The sequence below is a fragment of the Cnephaeus nilssonii genome, assembly GCF_951640355.1.
Source record: "Cnephaeus nilssonii genome assembly, chromosome: 15".
In the NCBI taxonomy this organism is placed as follows: domain Eukaryota; kingdom Metazoa; phylum Chordata; class Mammalia; order Chiroptera; family Vespertilionidae; genus Cnephaeus; species Cnephaeus nilssonii.
This window is the reverse complement of record NC_137086.1, coordinates 44,684,480-44,706,589: the sequence shown is the minus strand read 5'-3', so window position 1 is coordinate 44,706,589 and position 22,110 is coordinate 44,684,480. Positions and strand designations below refer to the sequence as shown.

The window sequence follows — 22,110 nt, the reverse complement described above, 5'->3', positions numbered from 1 at the left end:
GGCCTCTATCCTATCTAATAAAAGAATAATATACAGATTGATCATCACTGCAACACACAATATAGCTGCCCCCATGTGGTCAAAGATCCTGCCCCCATGTGGACACAAGATGGCCACCACAAGATGGCCAGCAGGAGAGGGCAGTTGGGAGGCACCCGGCCTGCAAGGGAGGGCAGTTGTGAGGGACCAGGCCTGCAAGGGAGGGCAGTTGGAGGTAATCAACCCTGCAGGAGAGGGCAGTTAGGGGTGACCAGGCTGGCAGAGGAGGGAAGTTGGGGGCAAACAGGCTGGCAGGGGAGCAGTTAAGCATCAACCAGGCTGGCAGCAGAGTGGTTAGGGGGTGATCAGGCTGGCAGGCAGAAGCGGTTAGGGGCAATCAGGAAGGCAGGCAGGCAAGCAGTTGTGAGCCAGCAGTCCTGGATTGTGAGAGGGATGTCCCAGATTGGAGAGGGTACAGGCTGGGCTGAGGGACAACCCCCCGCCGTGCATGAATTTCATGCACCGGGCTTCTAGTTAAAAAATAAAACCCATTAATTAGGTCTTTATAAAACAAGGCAAATAGACAACAATCTATCAAATCTATCCCTCCCAAAAATATTCAAATAAGCAACATTAGACAAAAGTAATTTTAGATACATTAGAATTTTAGAATTATAGATACAAAAGTAATTTTAGATACATAAAATTACTTTTTAGAATTTTAGATACAAAAGTAATTTTAGATACATAAAAGAATACATGTATTAATTTTACTGTATTAAATTTGAAAATCTCAATACAATAGTATGGTGGTTACCAGTATGTTGATTCTTCTAATCCATGAACATGGAATATCTTTCGATTTCATTGTGTCTTTTTCGATCTCTTTTAATATTGCTTAGCAGTTTTCAGTATACTATAGGTCCTTCATATTTTTTGTTAATTTTATTCCTGGGCATTTTATTCTTTTTGTTGCAATTGCAAAAGAAATTGTTGTTTTCATTTCTTTTCTGAAATTTCAATGTTAGTATATAGGAATGCAGCAGAAATAAAACCACATGTATATGGGCAAATAATTTTTGACAAAGAAGCCATTACAAAAATGTAAAGATCTTGATAAAGAAAAAAACCCCAAGAGTTTGGAATAGGGAATTCCTAGAGAATACTAATAAATGGCCAATAAACATAAAAAGATGTTTAGTTCATTGGTGCAAATTGTTATAAAGGAGGAAAGAAAGCCTCATTAATAAATGGTACTGGAAAAAATGAGAAAGCCACAAGCAAAAGAATGAATATAGACTACAGTTTGTCCCCATGTACAAAAATTAATTCAAAATTCATAAAAGACCTAAATATAAGATCTGAAACAATAAGTTACATAGAAGAAAACATAGGCACTAAACTTATGGACCTTGATCTTAGAGGAGATTTTCTGAATTTGACCCCAATGCAAGGGAAGTAAAGGCAAAAATAAAGGAATGGGACTATATCAAACTATTTCAAAACATTTATTTGCAAAGATATATGCACCTCATGGCAGCATTATTCATGGTGGCCAAGACATGGAAACAACCGAGTGTCCTTCAATAGATGACTGGATAAAGAAGACATGGTGCATGTATACAATGGAATACTACTCAGCCATAAGATGAAATACTGCCATTTGCGAAAATAAGGATGGACCTTGAGAATATTATGCTAAGTGAAATGTCAGTCAGAAAAAGCTAAGAGGCATATGAGTTTACTCATATGTGGAATATAAAACTCATAGACACAGACAACAGTATGGTGGTTACCAGAGGGAAGGGGGGGTGCGGGAGTAGTGTAAAGGGAGCCAAATATATGGTGATGAAGATTATCTTACTTTGGGTGGTGGGCACACAATGCAATATATAGATCATGTATCACAGAAATGTACACTTGAAACCTGTATGACCTTATTAACCAATGTAACCCCAATAAATTTAATTAATTAAAATAATAAATAAAAAAGCAATAAACGGGTTAAAAAAGATGATGGGAAAACAGATCCCAGTTACAATAACAACAAAATGTATAACCACTTAGGCATAAACTAAACAAGGATACTACTGGGACTAGTAAATTCTATTTGGAGAAAATTCGATTCCTATAATTTTTGTTTTTGTTTTTTGAAGATCTAACTGGCTTTATTAGCAATCATGAATCAGGCAGCATCCCATGTAGCAAGTAGAAGGGCACTCCCTAGACCCCTATAACTTTAAAAATAAACATAAAGAGTAAAACCAAAAAAGCAAGAGTAAGAAATATAAGTGCATTTGTTATAATCTTGATCTGTGAGAGTTCTTTTTAAACTTTAACATCAAAGGCAGCAACTATGAAGAAAAAGACAGATTTGAGAACATAAAAACTTATAAGTATTAAACGGCAAAATACATCACATATAAAGATTTAAAAAATGTCAAACTAGGGAAAGTAGCAGTATACAACAATTAAGATACTTAACATATGATATAAGTTCTTAGGAAAGCCATTACAAAACTGAAAAGATCTCAATAAGGGGGGAAAAAAAACCCGAAAAAAACAAAAAACAAAAAAAAACAAAGAGGCTTGAATAGGGAATTCACTAAAGAACAGCTGATAAACATAAAAAGATGTTTAGTTCATTCATAATCAAAGAAATGTAAAATAAAACAACACACCGTTTTAATGCCATGCTCATTAGCAAAGATGAAAAAGAATAATATCCAGTGTTGCAGAAAGCATAAGGAAATTGATACAACTTTTTCGACTGAAAATTTTGGAAATTATAACAAAAGTATCAACAAATTGCATAATTTTTGTATATCAAAATTCCAGTTCTAGATTATCCTAAGAAAATACAAGGAGGCACAAAAATTTAGCTATTAAAAAGAATAAAGATGTAGCTACAAGGCTATTCATCTCTGTAACACTTATAATAGTGAGAAATAAGAAAATTAAATATTAAAAAAAGACCAGATAAGTAAATAATAGAATATATTATTGCAGTATATGCCACCATTAAAATGGTATTACCATGAAAGGAAGACCTTGTATATAGTGATGTGAAGGTGACAATCACAATTTTTGTTTAAAACGAGTAAATGCATATGTTTTATATATTTATATAAGTATATGTAAATATATGCATTTTCTCTGTAGGAAAAGATCTAAAAGGACAAAATGTTATTTTTACCTCTGGATAATGGCATTATGGGAGTGTTAGTTATCTATTGCTGCATAACAAATTATGCCAAAATTTGGTGACTTAAACAAAAACATTCATTATCTCAGTTTCTGTGGGCAAGGAATTTGGGAGCCAGCTTAGCTGGGTGGTTCTTCCTCAGAGTTCCTCATGAGGTTTAGATTGGATGCTGGCTGAGGCTACAGTCATCTGAAGACCTGACTAGGGCTGAAGGATCTACTTCCAAGAAGGTTCACTCAATAAAGCTGTTGTCAGGATTCAGTTCTTGCTGTGTGGGCCTCTTCACAAGAGGGGATGCATCCCCAGAGCCAAAAGTGATTAAGAGAGAACAAGACTAAAGATACAATGTCTCTTATGGCCCACTGCAGAAATCATACTCTGTTATTCATGCTACATTCTAGTCATTAGAAGCAAGTTATTAAGTCTAGTCCACACTAAAGGAGGGAGTTAAGATTCATGTCTTGAAGGGAAGAGTATCAAACAATGTGTGGACATATTTTTAAATCCCACAATAGGCGACCTGTGGCATACTCAGAAAAAGATACATAATTTATTTTCTAAATGGAAGTTAATTTCATAAACACACAAATACACACAAAACACAAAAAGACAATTTAAAAAACAAATATTCTCATTATGCATGATGTGCCAGGCTAAAAAAGGTAACACAATCCTGAGTTGGAATAATGGCACCCAGAACAAGTTCTATGATATTGTAGACCATTTTCAGTGGTTCTCAACCTTTCTAACGCCGCGACCCCAACCATAAAATTATTTTCGTTGCTACTTCATGACTGTAATTTTGCTACTGTTATGTAAATCGTAATGTAAATATCTGTGTTTTCCGATGGTCTTAGGCTCTACAGCAGCGGTTCTCAACCTGTGGGTCGCGACCCACAGGTTCAGAACCGCTAGCAGGGTCGCCCGCTGCTGTAGAGCCTAAGACCATCGGAAAACACAGATATTTACATTACGATTTACATAACAGTAGCAAAATTACAGTCATGAAGTAGCAACGAAAATAATGTTATGGTTGGGGGTCACCACAACATGAGGAACTGTATTAAAGGGTCGCGGCATTAGAAAGGTTGAGAACCACTGATTTAGATTATATCCAGAATGTCCTGTTCAGCTCTGAGTACCACTGTTAGTAAATTCTAGGTGGAAAACTAACAAACTGGAGCTCATCACCTAGACAAAGTTACTTCAGAATGAGGAATAGTCTGGAAGAAAATGGTGTTTGGCTTGAAAGAGACAAGAATTGAAGGGGAGAAAGAGCAGACAAATCATTGCCTTCAACTATATGAAGGGATGCCAAGTAGAAAAACTAAAAGGACTTAAGAGGCAGAACTTGAACCAATGACTCAGAGTCACAGGTATGCAAAGTGGTTCATACAAGAACTTTCTAACAGTTGTTAAACACCAGAATGAGCCACTCAGTGAATGTTCCCATTGGCTGCAGGGGTCTGTGGCAACTGAAGCATGGTGCCGCCACGCCCTCGCTACCTCTAAGGTTCATGTCCAAACTGCTATTTCCTTACTCACACTGATGTGGCTGGTGTTGAAACCAACGTTATAGCTTTTCCGAAAGCAGTAGACCTAATACAAATGCCTAAGCCATGAGGCATAAATGAAATGTACAGTGCTTGGCATAACATAATATAGCGCCTGGTACACAGTATGTGATTTATAAATGTTAGTTATATCTGTATTGATTCAAAGAGTGTCAAGGTGCTCTCTAAGGTCCTTTCCAATTTTTAAGACTTCATAATTAAGTTAAAATCACTATAATTAACTATTAATCCTGATGGTCAGCTTCAGTAATATATTTAAGGGTAGGAATGACAAAATTAATCTTCAAAGCCAGAATAGCTGGACATGCTTTGGGAAACCACACAGAACAGAAGCAGTCACTTATGCAGACATGTAAAAACCACAAAAATCAAAGCTAAACATATTCAAACAAGTCATATCCTCTCTGGTATACGTGGTCTGCTTTCTGAAAGGAAGATATTTTTAAAAAGAGACTCAAACTGGGCTACTTCACCTACGCAGAGCAAATTAGATTATTATGATTAGTTTACTCACCCATGCCTGCCAACTACGCACAACTGAAAACTTACTTTTTGCGGGCCAGCTGCCTGGACATTCTGCCATGATGCTACAGGTTCTGTAGCTACGTGCCACTCTGGGTACCTTTTCGTGAGTAACTTCACAAAGGTGGACTTTCCCACAGCTGCAATGCAAACAGCATGTATTGGGACACTTCCCAAACCAGGGCTGAAGGAAAAGGCGGCTATTAAATTCTGCCCAATTTAAGGGAACCATTGCCAGTTTTTCTAATTTCAAAACTCAACAGCAGACTGTCAGACTGACAATGGGTCAAGGCCACCCTAACCAGAGTCACCACAATGTTTTGTTTTTGTTAATCCCCACCTGAGGATATTTTTCCATTGATTTTTAGGGAAAGTGGAAGAGAGAGGGAAAGACAGAGAGAAACAGATCAATTGGTTACCTCCTGCACGGGCCCTAGGCCCAGGCCAGGGAGGAGCCTGCAACCAAGGTACATGGTATGTGCCCTTGACCGGAATCGAACCTGGGAACCTTTGGTCCGCAGGCCAATGCTCTATCCACTGAGCCAAACCAGCGAGGGCCAGAGTCACCATTATGAATGCAGGCAACAGGGAGGAAAAATACCCCTAACATTTGATTTGAAGTTTTACTGTCCCAACCTCCCAGAAGCAAAGAGTACTTAATGAGAGTTAAAAATGTAATAGACTGTCAAAAGCTGATGAAATCAGCTGTAATAAAGCTTCAATCACAGTCCTATTTATTCTGTGAAAGTGTCAAAATTTCCAGAATAATTTATGACTCTTATTCATTCAACAAATCTGACGAATGCTCAGGACTGTCTGACACTGGGGGTATAATGGTAAACACAGGATGGACTTTGCCCTCATAGAACTTGTATGGAGACAGATATTAAACAAACACTCAAGGAACTAATAACAAAGTGTGTTAAGTGCTAGATAAGAAAAATGCAGGATGGCTCCAATATAGCTCAGGAGGTCAGGGAAGGCTCTGAAAAGCATCTGAGGTAAAACCTGAAAGATAAGGAGTTAGCCAGAACAAGGGTAGAGGATCGGTATCCTAAGCAGAGAGCAGCATGGGAAAAGAGAAAGAACTAGGCGTACAGTAAAACAGAAGAGAAGTCTATATGTGACCTTGAAGAAGCCAGTGCAGCTATGGTATGATTAAGTGAGGGAGAAGTGTGACTCAAGATATGTGTGTGGAGAGGCAGAAAGGCAGGCTGGGGCGAGGTCATGTAGGGCCTGGAGCCATTGTAAGAAATTTGAATCTATTCTAAATACAATGTGAAGTCAGTGATGATGGGTTTTAAGCAGGGAAATGTCAAATTTCCGACTCATTTTTAAAAGATCACTCTGCCAGCTGTGTAAGAATGGACAGATATGAAAGTAGGCAGACCAGTTAGAAGGCAACAGTAGCTTGAACCAAGGTGATGGGAGAGGCGTAGAAAGTAGCAGATGCGTTGAGAAATACCTCCGAGATTAAATCAACCTAGTACCACAACATTCAAATCTTTTCCCATTTACACCAACATTTGGCCTACACCTTGCTGAGCTCCGGACTTCACTAAGAGCCCTCCAGACATCTTTACTTGGATGGCCCACAAACACCTCAAAGTCAATCTGTTACCTAAATGAACTCATTATCTTCACCACCAAACTGACTTCTTTCCTATTCCACACCTCAAGGTATGGCAGCACCATCCACTCACTGTCAGAACTTCCTCTGCCCAACCTCAAGGGGCCACCAAGTGCTTTTGGACCTGCCTTTTTAATTTCCCCATCTCCCGCTCAAGATCAGGCTCTCAACATTTCTTGCCTCTCCACCTCGGGCTTTGCCCTCTTCAGTCCACCATTCATACTGTAGCCACAGTGAACACAGAATAACATTGCTTAAAACTCTCTGACAGCTCCATAGTGCCTTCATGACAAAACCCAACCCCACAGCATGGCCTATGAGACACATCATGAAATAGCCCCTGCATACATCTCTCTGGCCTCAGCTTCCCTTTAGCCATCCTGAGCTCCCTCTGGACCAAACTCCTTACTACTCCAATCATGCCATGTGCTCGGCAAATGTGACTATGCACATGCTTCCCCATTTCCTGGTACACTTCTCTCCTCAGCTGCCTAACTCCAACTCCATCTGCAAGAATCTGCTTAGATTTAACTCCTGTGTGAAGCCTTTCTGGCCCTGACACCCCTAAACTGAATTAGCTAATCCTCCTTTGTGCTTGCCCTGGCATGCTGGGTAAGACTCCATTACTGACATTGTAATTGCATTTCTCCAGGTAGAAGATGGGGCTCCTCCAGGGCAAGAACCAAAGCCTCGCCTAATGAGCTGACTGAATGAATAAAACACTTAAAACATTATTAATTTTAGCTCCCTCTAAAACCCACATTGGTTAAAAATAAAAAATAAAACCTTAAGAGTGCTTTTGGAACTCAATCTCCTCTACTGAAGTTGATTTTTCTCAAGTGAGTTCTACCCTTAGAAAAAACCCAAATGGAACCCAGAGAAAAGAGGAAGACGCCCTTCCAGCCAATTTTATCAGCCACTCATGGCTACTGACAGGAGTGAAGAGATGTCTCAGCAGAAGAGCCCACACATCCAATGTGACATTTATTGCACACCACCCCAACTCCTCTCTGCAAACACAGGGCAGGAACAAACAACACGAATCTATGCATTTTGTACAGTCATGCTCCTCTCTCAGCCCCGTCACCACTTCTGCACATTTACTCAGCCTCTGCTCTTCCCACACGTCAGTGAATAGATGCCTTCCCCCGTTCTAGACCTGTGTCTAAATCCTCTCCCTTACCAAGTCTAAGGTCCCACCTCTTCCATAAGTTCAGGACTTCTCTAACTCACACCAAATCCCTACTATACTGGGGCAGTGGAATCAAACAAGAAATATATAGATTCCGAAACTACATACTAGACTACTAAATAAAACCTTCTGTGCTTGCCATGGAGCACCTAAGAGGGGCAGGAATTACAAATTGGTTGAGTTTGATATTATCAGATACTTGCCTGCCCTGACGTAGCCCCTATTTTAAAATATCTGGCAAAGATGATCAACATTTAGATTGCAAGTTGTTGATTAAATCTGAAACATGGTCTCTGCTATTCAGCTGAAAAGCTATGTTAATTAATATGAAAGATGAAGGTACTTATTAGTTGGGTGACACTGAGTGATTATTATTTAATTTTTTTTCAAGTTAAAAACAATTATGTAAGAAACTGCTGCATTGGAAAGAAAGAGCCCTACGGGTTAGGGAGTGCCAACTTTACCTCCCAAATCAACACTATTAGTTCATTTAAAAGCAGTCAGACACAAAGAAAGTAAATAAATAAATAAAAGCAGTCAGGACTCTCAGAAACCGACTCATGCCATTTAAACACACAAAACCCGGAATGCCAACAAATTAGATGTAATGGGAAATACACAGTTCCAATTACTGGAACAATCACACCAGGGCAACACCTCCACCCTGCACTCTACTCTCCATTCCAAAGCTTCTGGAAAGCCAATTTAGTAATCAGAAGCTGGCTTCAGCAAAGAAAGACATGTCCTAAGAGTTGTGCCATCCATGTTGCTGTACGCCTTGGAGAACCTGGGTCATTTACCACAGGGCACTAGTTCTTAACCTGCATTATAATGGAACTCGCTGTGCTAGCCACCACCCACAGATATGGGATAATTAATTTAAAAAAATAATTAAAAGTTATATGTTTATATTAATACCAGACACAGCATAATAATTTTTAGTGCTGTGATACCTGACACTAAGAGTTTCTTCTTCCTGCTTGGGTTTTGATTTTTTTTTTTAAGATAAATGTTTTAAAGTGTTCCCAGGGGCTTCCCAGTGGTACTGGCTGGCTCTCCACTGCTACACTGCCCTTCTCCTAGTGACCAGAACACTCATGTCTACTGAAAGCCACTTCATCAGCACTGGACAAACTGACAAATTCCTTTCTTTGCTTGGTCTCTATGCAGAGCATCAGCCTCTTATGATATCATTATCATAATTTAGTTATATCCCAGCTTAACTGTTACTTTTCAAAATATTTTAATATTAAATTTGGGAGGTATCAGATCTCAGTATCAAACCTTTCCTGGGGGCCTTGGATATCCTTGTACTTTATTATATGTGCCATGACTTGAAAAGGGGTGGGAGCTATTTTCTTAAGAGTGTATTACTTCAACATGTTGATTTTTATTGGCACCAGGATTGTCATTTCACAAGCTGGACCAGAGTTCTATTGTTTATGTTCAACTTATTCCTAAGTCAATGGTTATTTTCCTCACACAAATTTTTCCATAAACTACATTGCCTGCTTTAACTACATTATGCTAAAATCTAGTAGTAAGATAGTATCTGATGTAATGCCCGAAATAATGTTATTTTAAATTTCATACAGTTGTATTTCATGGGAGACTCTTCCTCCAAGCATTTTCTTCTCCAAAACAAAATGAAAAACATGGTAAAAAAATCCATTTTGAGACTTTCTACCAAAAAGCAAACAATGGCAGTAAATATAAAACCATCTATCTTTAAACAAAAATTCTTCAAAGACATAAATTAAAGCCTTTATTTCAGGAACTTCATTTGATGCTGCATTCACTTACTCAGTCATTCAATCAAGAGGTGTAGCTACTAAGTGGCAGGTACTATAACTAAAATGATAACCTAGGCTGAGACCCTGCTGTTAAGGAACTTTATCCAGGATCACTGTATAGGCTCCAAGCCTACAGGCATTCTGAAGAAACTTTCTAAAAACCACTCAGCAGGCTTAAAAGAAATTTAGTACATTTTTGCCCTGATTCCTTTTATTTTCATGGTAAACTATGTTTACCAAAAAATAAAGTTCCTCACAGCTTTCAAAGTACAACCCAAAATCTTCCATTCTGCCTGAGAACCTCACTGATCTGAAATGTCCTCCCCTGCACGCCCTTTGCCCACTAGTTGATTCATCCTTTCACTGCTGCCTTCTCCTTGAACTTCTCCAGCTCCTTCACCTCTAGGCAGAGTTAATTACTACCTGCTCTGGTTTACCAAGGTATTACACTGTAATTATTTGTGACTCATCACTCTCTCCAACCAACTCACTTTTTGAAGACACAGACTCACCTATTACCTTTAAATCCTGAGTATCTAGCCAGGTACAAAGAATGGAGATGGATGGATGGAATGAAGTGAATCATATAAAACAGACTCCAATTTACAATGTTTGGAATAAATAGGTCTTATTTCCCCCTATGATTCTTTGCCCAATTGTTTATACTCAATAAAAGTTAAAGATGCACCCTGGCCGGCGTTGCTCAGTGGTTAGAGCACTGGCCCATACCGAAACGTCTCAGGTTCGATTCCCAGTCAAGGGCTTGGACCTGGGTTGCAGGTTCGATCCCTGCCAGGTCAGTGTACACATGGGAGGCAACCAATCAATGTCTCTCTCACATCAATGTTTTTCTCTCTCTTCCTTTTCCTTCCTCCCTTCCATTATCTCTAAAAATCAACAGAAAAAAAATATCCTTAGGTGAGGATTAACAACAGCAAAAAAGTTAAAGGTGCATATTGGTGATCTTAAATCACTAATCTTGAATGACAGAGGAAACATGTTATTAGGAAAGCTTTATGTTCAAGTCTCTAGACTGCAAAAGTATAAAACACTTTCTTCTTTTCTGGTAGGGTCTTTAAAACCAAAGTAAGAATAGTCTGAGATGACTCACAAATTTCAAATAGCACTCCTTTCTTCAATTTAGGTTTGTAGTCATAAAATAACTGATATATTCAATATATCACTTTAGTGATGAGTATATTTAAAAAGATAGGCTAGCTCTAGCCAGTTTGGCTCAGTGGATAGAGCATCAGCCTGCAGACCAAAGGGTCCCGAGTTTGACTCCAGTCAAGGGCACATACCTTGGTTGCAGGCTCTTCCCCGACCAAGGCCCTGGTCAGGGCGCGTGAAGGAGGCAACCAATCGGTGTATTTTTCTCAGATCAATATTTCCCTCTGTATTTCCTTCTCTCTTCCACTCTCTCTAAAAATCAATGGAAAAATACCCTCCAGTGAGGATTAAAAATAATAAAACAAAAATTAATAAATAGGTTAGGTAATTTATTTTTTAAGAGATTCGAAGTATCAAGCTTTTTACTTTCTTTTCTTTTTAAATTTTCACCTGAGGACATGTTTTTATTGATTTTTTAGAGAGAGAAGAATGGAGGGAGATACAGACAGACAAATATTGGTTTGCTGTACACACCCTGCCTAGGAATCAAGCCTGCAACCTTTCAGTGTATGGGACAATGCTCTAACCAACTGATCCACCCGGACAGGGCCCAAGCTTTTCACTTTCAATCACACATGGCATATGCCTTCACAACTCAAACTAGATGCCATTGGTTGTTTCTTTACTTATTTATTTCCTCTACACATGCTGCTGTCTACACCTGCAGGATCAGAATAACAAGACTTAAAGCAGTAGGACTGTAAGAAAAGCCACTTTAAAGAGATCTAACTTCAATTAGGACAGGAGTTCACCTTGCCCTGTTCAGGTTTCCTGAATGGGTACTTTTTTTCTGATTTGTTTAAAGATGTCACCTGTGATAACCAAATTATTTGATTTTATTATATTAGCAGTTTAAAATACTTCCTTTGTGGGTACCAATGACTAACTTCCGTGTGGGTATCACAGCATAGGATTCAAGCATCTGGTAAACACTGAATGAGTACAATGGGTGAGGCAGGGGATTAGGTGCTCGTGACACAAAGATGAATAAGACACTAAGTGCCAACCCAAACAATCTCAACAGAACTCAAGTGCTACAGCAGTTGTGGGTACAAAATGTTTTGAAAGCACACAGAGGAGGCAGTGACTAATTCTGTCTGGAGAGAGTCATCAGTGTGGGGTGATGGAGAATAATGGGAGACATAACCAGGGAGAGCCGGATTAAAGAACCCTAATCAACTTCTCATTATTCACTTTCCTTGGGCAACTGCATTCACTACCAAGGCTTCAACAACTCCCCAAGTCAACAGCCTCCATATATGAAATCTCAGCTCCCATCTCTCTCTTGACTCCAGGCACATATTCTAATCTACCTCAGAACACCTATCTCTGTATGTCTCAGAGGTATCTCATATAAAAGACATCTCTCTTATCTCCTCAGACTTCTTCTTCCTTTATTCCCATCCTCAGTTTTCAGTCAGTGTCCAAGTTATAAAACCGTATTGTCATCTTCTATGCCTCCTTATCTCTCACCTCCAAGTGGCCACCAAGTCCTATCAATCCTACTTCCAAAATCTCTCTCAAACCATCACTTCTTCTCTGTCCCTCCATTCCTTCTGTGCAGGCCTACATCTTTCCTCCCTCCAACTACTATGGTAGCCATAAAATTTATCTTCTCCAAACTGTTTCCATTTATCCATTCAACTGGATGCAAGGCATTGTGGGTACTGCAGCAAACAAGACATGCAAAAAATGTGCCTTACTTCCTATTTGCTCTTTCTAGCCAAATTTCTTTTTAAAATTAATCTGGTCTTGACACATACTAGCTTCAAGTCTTCAGTAGCCTCTCACTGCCTAAAGGAGAAATTCCTAGCATGGACCACAAGGCTGTTCAAAAATCTGGCAAATCCTACCCTTCCAATCTCTTGTTCTGCCATCCTCTCACAGGCCCTTTAAACTCCAGGCACATCCAGCTACTTCCCTGTTATTAAAACTGCATGTTTCTTCAGGCTTTGCTTTAGCAAATGTTACTTCCTGTGGCTGAACACTCTTTCCTCTTCTCCCCCTTGGGAATTCTTACCCCAGAGATTCCAAGTTTCCATGCCCAAACATGGCATATAAATCATGTTTAAAAGTCTGCTTCTTCCACTTGGCTGTGAGCTCCTTACAGGACAGGAGCTGTATCACACATGAGTCTATCTTCATAGTAGACATTCAGAGACCTTTGGTTGCATGAAAAAGCAAGGAAGAAGCATAGCAATCTGGAAAGGTTAAGAAGCCAAGGTCAGGAAAATTGGGAAAGGCAGCTCACACCTAACCTGATGGCCTGTGCAAAGTACTTACTTTGTGAAGTACTTTGTACCTCTCTGGGCTCTAAGGCTAAAGCTTCCTTTGGGGGCATGTTTCTTGAAGTACAAGACAAAACAGCTTTGTACACCACCAGGCAGATAAGCAGGACCTTCCCTTCTCATTCCTCTCAATGTTGCTGATTTGACCGGAGAAACACACACAGCCATGGTGACTGGTCTCACTTTAAATTCATGACAACTAAGTACAAGTGGGTCCTTAATGCTGCCCAGAAATTCTACATTTCTCTCTTTTACTCACTCAAATCAGGACTCATTTAGCTGCCATGAACCCCATTATTAGAAATAAACTGTGCTCCTAGTTAAGACCAAACTTGCTCTACTTGGTCTATAGAGTCCACTCCTTCTTGCTTACTAACATCACTCCAGCATTTCTATCCTCTCTTCTGTTTCACCATCTGTGTCCCTCTCTATGAGACTATTTCTAATTTCTCTTACAAAAACAAAAAAATAAAAACCATCTCAAACCCTCTTTCCATTTCAGTTAGCACCCATGTCTTCCCTTTCTAGGAAAACTTCCAGACCATTGCTTAACTCACTGTCTCCAATTCCTTACCTCCTATGTTCCTTGAACCTATGCCAATCAGACTTTCACTCTTATTGCTCCCAAAAGTTGTTCAAGTTCACCAAAGAGCTCCATTAAAGAGCATTACACAGTTGATTTTTCTCTCCCCCAAAGAGGTTCTTCAGCTGGATTCCAGGATATCATTCTCTTTTGGTTTTTCAGTGGTCATTCCTTCTCAGTCTATTTTGCTAGTTCTTTCCCATCTCCTCAATCTCTTTAACATTTGCCCCAGGGATTAGTCCTTTCCATTAACATACATAGACTCCTGGCTTTAAATACCATCTACATTTATAACCCCAGTCCAGGGAGACTCTGAACTCTGGGCTCATACATTTAATTGCCTATTCAACATCTCAAAATCTCCACATAGATATTAATAACCATATACAAACTAACATGCCTAAAAACAAAATCTTGAAACCACTCCCTGCCCCAAATATGTTCTTCCCATTCTCCGCCATTTAAGAAAATTCAGAACTCCATCTTTCAAGTTACTCAGGCCAAAATGATTGGAGTCATTACTGATCCCTCTCTTTATCTCACTCCACATCTTTTAACAAATCTAGTTAGCTCTACCCTAAAATGTAACTAAAATCCAATCACTTCTCATCAACCGGTCCAACTCACTGAAACTCATCACTGCAGTATGACACATTGCCTGACACATTCTACCTTCAACATGCCTGTCAAAGTGATCATTTTATAATTTAAGTCAGATCATATCACTTGACTGATCAAACCTTCCAATAGTTTCCCATCATGGACTGCAAGGCCTATATACAATCTGGCCATCCCTTACCTTCTAACCCAGTGGTCGGCAAACTTCGGCTCGAGAGCCACGGTTTGCCGCTCTGTTGACTAATGAGTTTGCTGACCACTGTTCTAACCTTATGGGCCCCCTCTCCCTCTTGCTCACTCCATCCCAGCCACAATGGCTTCCCTCCTGTTCCCTGAATACATTTTCCATCTCAGGGCCTTTGCACTTGGTCTTCTTTCTGCCTGAAAAATTCCTCTCCCAGTTATCCACATGGATCACTCCCTCACCTTCAGGTTTTTGCTCAAATGTCACCTTCCCAATCTTGACTGTCTTGATTACCCTACTTAAAATTGCAACTTCCCTCAATCCCTCATCCCTGAACTTTCTTCCTAACATATGGTTTACTCTGCTTAATTTATTTTGTTTATTGTCTATCTCTCCCTACTTGAGAGCAGAGATATTTGTTCTGCTGCCTGCTGTATCCTCAAGGCCAAGAACAGTGCTGGCCTGTGGATCTGGCACAAAAGGTTATTTGTTGAATGAATAAAATGTGAAATTCTCAGTTTACTGCTAGCATGTCTTTTGACCCTCAACATTGCTAATCCTCTTTTAGAGTTCATCACCTTATCAGGTAAAAGTATAAAGTCAGAATTTAGTAACATTAAATTAAAATGTTTTGCTTGCATTCTCTTTTCAATTGTTTTTTATTTAAGACACAGTGTTTCTATTTGTTCTTGTAACAGTTTTTAACTTAATAGATGTTTTTAAGTTTAAAAAGCGAGTTTCTTCTAAGAAAAACATTAATACATTATAGTGGGACTAGCAAAGAAACATGACAAAAATAGTGAAAGTGGTATCTGAATGCCTTACGTTTAAGAACTCTCTTAGGGTAGAGTAGCCAGGTAAAGTACAGTTAGAGATAAATAATGAATGGTATTTTTAGTGTATGCCCCAAATATTGTATGGCACACAACTGCACTAAGCAATTACTCATCTGAAATCCTATTTTAAATGAGCATCCTTTTTTCTCCCCCTAAATCTGGCAACCCTCTCTCAGGACAAAGAAATTACACCAAGCGCGCTGTCGCTTCCATTTAGATTTATCCATAACAAGCTAGTTGAACTCTTGTCCTATCAACAGACTGCGTGGCTTTTACGTCCCTGTGGGAAGAGAATTGAGGAATGACGTCCTAAAAACCAAAGAGGGATGGATTCGCAGTGCATTTTGGGAGGGGAATGGTCCTCAGAACTAGCAGCCTCGCTGCACTGACCGGGGGAGGAGGGGGTAGGGAAAGGGGTCCGGGCCCAGCTCCCTTTCTCAGCCTCTCAGACACCTGCTTAGAGGAGGCCAAGGCTTGGCAGCCCCTTTCCGGCCCTTACCAATGTTGCCTTCGATGGAGAGCCTTCGGGGCCCGTGCCCCGCGTGCAGGCCCTTGGAGGGGGGCACGCCCTGGAGCGGGCTCTGAGCCATGGAACTGGAGGGGGCACGCAGCAGCCTTAGAAAGCGCCTGCCTGCGGCCATCCCACCCAGGATTCCCGCAACTAGCACTTCCGCCAAGAGCACTTCCGCCAAGAGCACTTCCGCTCCCGGTACTGTCGTCCACCCACAACAGCGCACCTCTGACGTCAGAGATCGCCCGGCAGGAAGTGGGCGGGGTTGAGCTGACTAAGAGGGTGGGGCCAAAGGGACCGCTCTCGTCTCGCGATGTTTGCAGAGAAGCGTTGTGAGAAAGTCAAGTTCGGTTTTGGGATGCGGGAAAGTTAGCTGATACCAAGGGCGTGATTAACCCCTTTGCATTTGCTCCTTGGAAAACAACACTTTAAAAGAGACATAACAATTCCATCGCCTTTGCATTTTTGTGTAACTTAAAAATAATTTTCATAACAAAAAGCAAATCAAAGTAATTGTAATTTTAAACGAGGTTTCTTTTTTCCAGGTGTTTGTTGTCTGGTTTTTATTCTAAAATGGGATGAAACTGGACGGTGTTAAGTAGGAAAATGATGCAATCTAATAATTTACACAAATTAACTTTTTCCCATTCCCTGTAACGCGGCAGCACAATGCTGGCACTTTGTGGAATAAATCAACCAATGAGTTCAACTACATCCCACCTCTTACTTTGTCTCTTGAATAAATACTAGTAAACGTTTGCTCAACCGATTGGCGTGGTAGCCAAAAATCCCATTAGGATAAAGTGGGTGGAGGCTTGGAAGTGACTGGAACCGGTTTAAACTTGACAGATTGGGTTCTGTGGGCGTGAACAATTGCGGGAGGGGGGGGATGAGGTGCAGGTTGGGGTGGAGAGTGATGGGGATTCCGAATGGGATTTGTAAAAGGAAGAGCCGGGGTACAGAGGGATTAACAAGCTGGTGTATAAAACTGGAGTCCTGCTGCCGATGGAGAACTGCTTTGCAGAGGAGCGGGGACAGTTCTGAGCTGCTGCCACTGAGTGAGGCCCTGCCTGGCTTTGTCCTGCCACACCCAAACGTCTCAACGACCTCAGATTTATGGCATGTCAGGGGGTGCTTCCACCTTCTACGCTTTAGCCACAAGAGTCAACAGGCAAAACCGCATTCGGGCAGCACTCTTGGAGGTGGGAGCTTTTAGGAAGCAGAGACCTGCTTGCAAGGGGGTGGGGAGGGGGGGATGGCTGGGACACCTGTCTTGAAGCTGTTTGCATAGCAAGCACAAGCCCTTTTTCCTGTATTGGTGTTTATATAATGGTTGAAGTGACGTTTGTATATTAAACATTATTTTTTAAAAATAGATTGTACATTAATTTAGGGTAACCTGGGTGGAGTACTAATGAATATTGGAACAGCTAAAGTCTGTTTCATCTCCACTCCCACAGCCACCTCTGTGTAAAAATATTACTTGCCCTGGCCAGTTTTGCTCAGTGGATAGAGCGTTGGCCTATGGATTGAAGGGTCCCAGGTTCTATTCCAGTCAAGGGCATGTACCTTGGTTGCAGGCTCAATGCAGGCTGGATCCTCTGGCCCTGGTCGGGGCATGTGCAGGAGACAACCAATCCATGTGTCTCTCTCACATCGATGTTTTTCTCTGTCTCTCCCCCTCCCTTCCACTCTCTAAAAATCAATTTAAAAAAATATCCTCAGGTGAGGATTATTAAAAATAATAATAATAATAATAAAATTACATTTCTTTGTCTATGTAAACTTAGATGGGGAAAATATTCACCCAAAAATGTTTGAGAGGTTCTCTGGGCCCCAAGATCTTGCTGCTTCATTGCCCTCGGGGTCTCTGTGAAGGCTAAATGTGGAAGTTGTCAGCAGGTTTATCTGCAGACAGGCAACTAACCTGCTCCTAAAAGTTATTATTTTTACAAAACTTTAGTGAAGTATGGTATGTAGTGAAGAAAAGAGCATATATTGTAAGTTTACAGTTTAATGAACATTTTCACAAAACTGAATATATCTTTGTTACTAGATTCAGATAAAGAAATAGAGCATTACCAGCATCCCCAGAATTCATTTCTCATGCCAGTTACCACTCCCCCAAAGGAAAACAATGGCCTGAGTTCTAACAGCAGACTTTATTTTTGCCTGTTCTATATATAAATGAAATTATATAGTAAGTACTAATTTCATTCAACATAATATCTGTGAGATTGTAATTGTAGTTCATTCATTCTCAGTGCTGTGCAGTATTTCACCATGTCACTCTACCACAATGTATTTTATCCATTTTATTACTGATGGATATTTCACCATGTCACTCTACCACAATGTATTTTATCCATTTTATTACTGATGGACATTGGAGAATTTCTAGATTTGGGCTCTTATGAATAGCATTACTATGAATGTTCTTGAATATGTGTTTTAGTAAAGTTAGTTGTGCAGTTCTCTTGGGTAGATACTTATGATACCAACTGCTATGCAATAGGCTATTTGTAGGTTCCGTTTTAGTAAATATTCCTAAATAATAAATAGGTCCACAGTGTTTGATTGTACCTGTCAACACTGCCACCAGCAATAAGTGAGCACACGCTCTGGTTGTTCCACATTCTTATCAACAGTTGGTATTTTCGTGTGTTTTTTTTTTCCATTCTGCTGTATATAATGGTGTCTTATTATAGTTTTAGTTTGCATTTTCCTGATGACTAATGAAGTAAAACACCTTTCCATATATTTATTTTAGAAACCTCTGTTGTGAAGGACGTGTTTAAGTCCTATGCCCATTTTTCTACTGGCTGTCTTTTACTTATTGTTATTATTCATTATATATTTTGCATATGAGTCCTTTGTGAATATTTTCTCTGTTTCTTGCTTCTAAAAGCTCTCAGTTTTTTTTAATGTATAGAGTGACATAAGAAACAAAAATGTCTTTTGCCTAAATTGCCTGTCAGTTATCTCAATACTAGTGATGACTCTTCTATCCCCTTTATTTCTTTACGCTTGCTTTATTCTGTTATACCATGCATAAAAATTCAATATCTTTCTGGTCTTAATTCCAAATTCCCAGAAGAAAGGATCTGATGGGCCCAGCTGTGCCCAAAAGATAGGGTCTCAGAGAACAAACATGAGTATTAGGTCCCCACCCTTGTGCACAAGGAAGGAGGGCTATTAAAGGGATCGTCGTGAGCAAGGTCGACATCTAAAGAAGGTGGTGATCAGTTCCTCCTAGAAGTAGTAAACAGGGTGTTTTCATCCCACCTTAGGTGTTGGCCAGAGACAGAAAGTAGTGGCATTTTGGTGAGCAAAATTACGTCCCAGTTGCTTGGAGGAATGAGGCCACTTTTTGCTCCTGGGCGATTGTCAGATATCTGCTGGAGTTTATGAGTAAGAGCTAACTGCCCTACATAAACTCTAGCCACTCAGTATCCATTCCTTCATTCAATATTTACTGAGCATCTACTATGCACCATTCACTCTGCTTAGTCCCTGGGGTGCAGCTCTGAAGGAATTACTATTTTCGAATGTTTTTTAAGTGCTATTGTGACAAATAAAATATTGACTCATGTTACAAAAATGCCTATGCAGCCATTAAAAATGGGGAAATAAATACACACAAATCCCCATATGGAGATTCCAGTGTGACCCTGACTTTCTTCTTCTGCTTGGACATCTGGTCAGTTACATTCTTTCTACATCAAGGATATCATGATGTGCTGGACTCTGCTAACTCAAGTTGGTGAAGCTGGGAAGTGCACTCCTGGAATCCCCTCCTGACGGGGCTGTGAGTTAGAGTTGGCCAAAAGAGGACCCAGTGTGAGATTTGGAAAGCAGATGGAAGCCTCAGCAACTCCTCTTGGGAGATCTCCATAGCCAGATTCTGAGACAGACAGATGTGCCCACAGATAGATACTAGCTAGTCCTCAAGGCCGAAGTGATTCCTCTGTGATCATCCCACAATTCCTTCTAGACCTGCTCTTCCCCAGCTCCCCCCACCTTTGGGTAGTCTCATTCCTAATAACTTTCTTCTTCCTGCAATGCGGATGGTGGCTCTGCTCCTCTGCGTGAACTCTGACTGATACACCGCATCACAGAGGGAGGCATAGAGGGGGCTGGTTAAGAGTGGGGGCTCTGGATTCAGACAGCCACGGGTGAGGATTAAGAAAATGATTCCATAGGCAGCTTTTAACACAATGCATGTCACACAGCCACCACCCAATAGACATTATACAGTAGGCAATGGCTCCTTCAGCTTGGCCCTCCGTGCCTGGGACATAACTTCTATTTATCCTTGGTTGACTTCCTGTTGGATTTCCACTCCCCTCAATCCATTGTAACCAACCCACTGAAGAATTCTAGGACAGCACTTCTTGAAGTGGGGCAAGACTGGATGGGAGAGGGAAGGGAATGACCAATTGGCCTTCCCTTCTTCCCCCATATGGAGATTCCAGTGTGCCCGTCTCTAGCAGGGAGTGTCCGTACTCCACACCTCCATGGGTCCATGGGTGCGTGCAAGTGCCCTCTACCCTCCTCCCTGTGATTTCTCTCCCAACAAACAGTGCCTGTGGCTTTTCTTTGCAGGACCGCCCTCAGTCTACTGCAGCCCTTTCCCTTCACAAGAGGAAAGCCTGGGACTCTATGTCCACGGTGCACCTACACTGACAGGTGACTGTGAACGCCCAGCTCATTGCCTACAGTCAGGCTTCAACTCCAGAGCTGTCTGGGGACCAGGCTGAAGCTATGCCTCAGAGGTCCCCTGCTGGGCTTCCTCCCCTTTCCTGTCCTGCCTCCTCCATCTGCTCATAGGTTTCCCCTGCGAGCACTTCCTTAATAAATTATTTGCATGTGAGTCCTTATTTTAGGTTCTGCTTCTGGGAAACCCTAAGACATAAATCCTCTAGGGGGGATTTTGCAAACATGGTTCTCCACCTCACCTCCAGAGGGAAAGTGCAGAGGTGGTGGAGGAGGAATGTCTGACATTGAGGTCCCTGCACTTCTAATGGGGTCCACTGTCTCCAAACAGGTATTTCTGGGAAGCTCATGGACCAGGTGAGATCTGCTCAGGAGCATCAGGCATGGGACTGGGATAGGTGGAGAGAGGGAAGGCTACACCAGGCAGAACTGAGGCTCTAGTTCTGCCGTTAACTAGCTGGGTGATAGAGATAACTAGTAAACTAGTTATAAAATGGGAATGATACTAGTACCTGCCTCATAGGGCTGTGGTGAGGATTAAATGAGGAAATCATGTAAAGCTAGCTCTTAAACTAGTGCCTAGCATATTGTAAACACTCAATCTATGTTAGCCATGATCATTATCCCCTATTTCCTCATAGTACTTTGTGGGTGCTTCCGTTTCACCTCAAATCATTATCTTACATGTTTGTGTCTGTCTCCCACTTTCTGCAATGAAACCCTGATGGGTAGGAATCATCTTTGTGGGGTATACGTATAAACTCCATGTGGCCTTACCCAGTAATTGTAGATTTATTTACCAAAAATTCAGTAAATACTTGTGAAATTAACTAGAATTGACCAAGGACAGGGAGGGGAGCAAATGAGAGAGTGAGAGAGCGAGAGAGAGAGCACTACTTTCTTAATTAGTAGTTTAGGGCAAAATACAACCTAACCCTCAATGGCAAAAGATCTCATAGTGATTTTAAGTCCCCTATAAACTTTCTTCACTTCAATTCAAATAGCATTGTGTTTTTGGTCACATTATGTCCCATCCTATAAGCCTGTGTTTCTCTTTCTGCTCTTGTTCTCTGTGCATGGACTCACCTCTCTGAAAGCCCTTGTTTCTTACCCGCCCCCAACAATCATTCAGCCCTCATTCTTACTCATGTTCAAGGAAAGGGAATCAAGGTGGTATGGTAGGAGTACTAACGTTAGAGTCAGCTACATTTGGATTTTAATCTTGGTTCTGGATAATCTTCAACAAGTCCTTAACTTCTCTGAGCCTCAGTTTCTTCATCTGTAATGCGGAGGCAATAATAGTACCTAT

At 40.8% G+C, this 22,110-nt stretch overlaps 1 protein-coding gene across 2 annotated transcripts in view; it reads right to left on the bottom strand.

The window, feature by feature from the left end:
• DGUOK (deoxyguanosine kinase) overlaps positions 1 to 16,257 on the bottom strand; it is a 36,292-nt gene extending 20,035 nt beyond the window's left edge. The window contains exons 1-2 of one of the 2 annotated variants that reach the window (XM_079791828.1): positions 16,074 to 16,257; positions 5,308 to 5,420 (exon numbers count right to left, since the gene is read on the bottom strand). In XM_079791828.1, coding sequence (XP_079647954.1) covers positions 5,308 to 5,420; positions 16,074 to 16,215 — 255 coding nt within the window. In that variant the 5' untranslated portion in view covers positions 16,216 to 16,257. The remainder of the gene's footprint in view (positions 1 to 5,307; positions 5,421 to 16,073) is intronic. The other variant, XM_079791829.1, reaches the window with a different exon arrangement.
• Between the last annotated feature and the right edge of the window lie 5,853 nt (positions 16,258 to 22,110).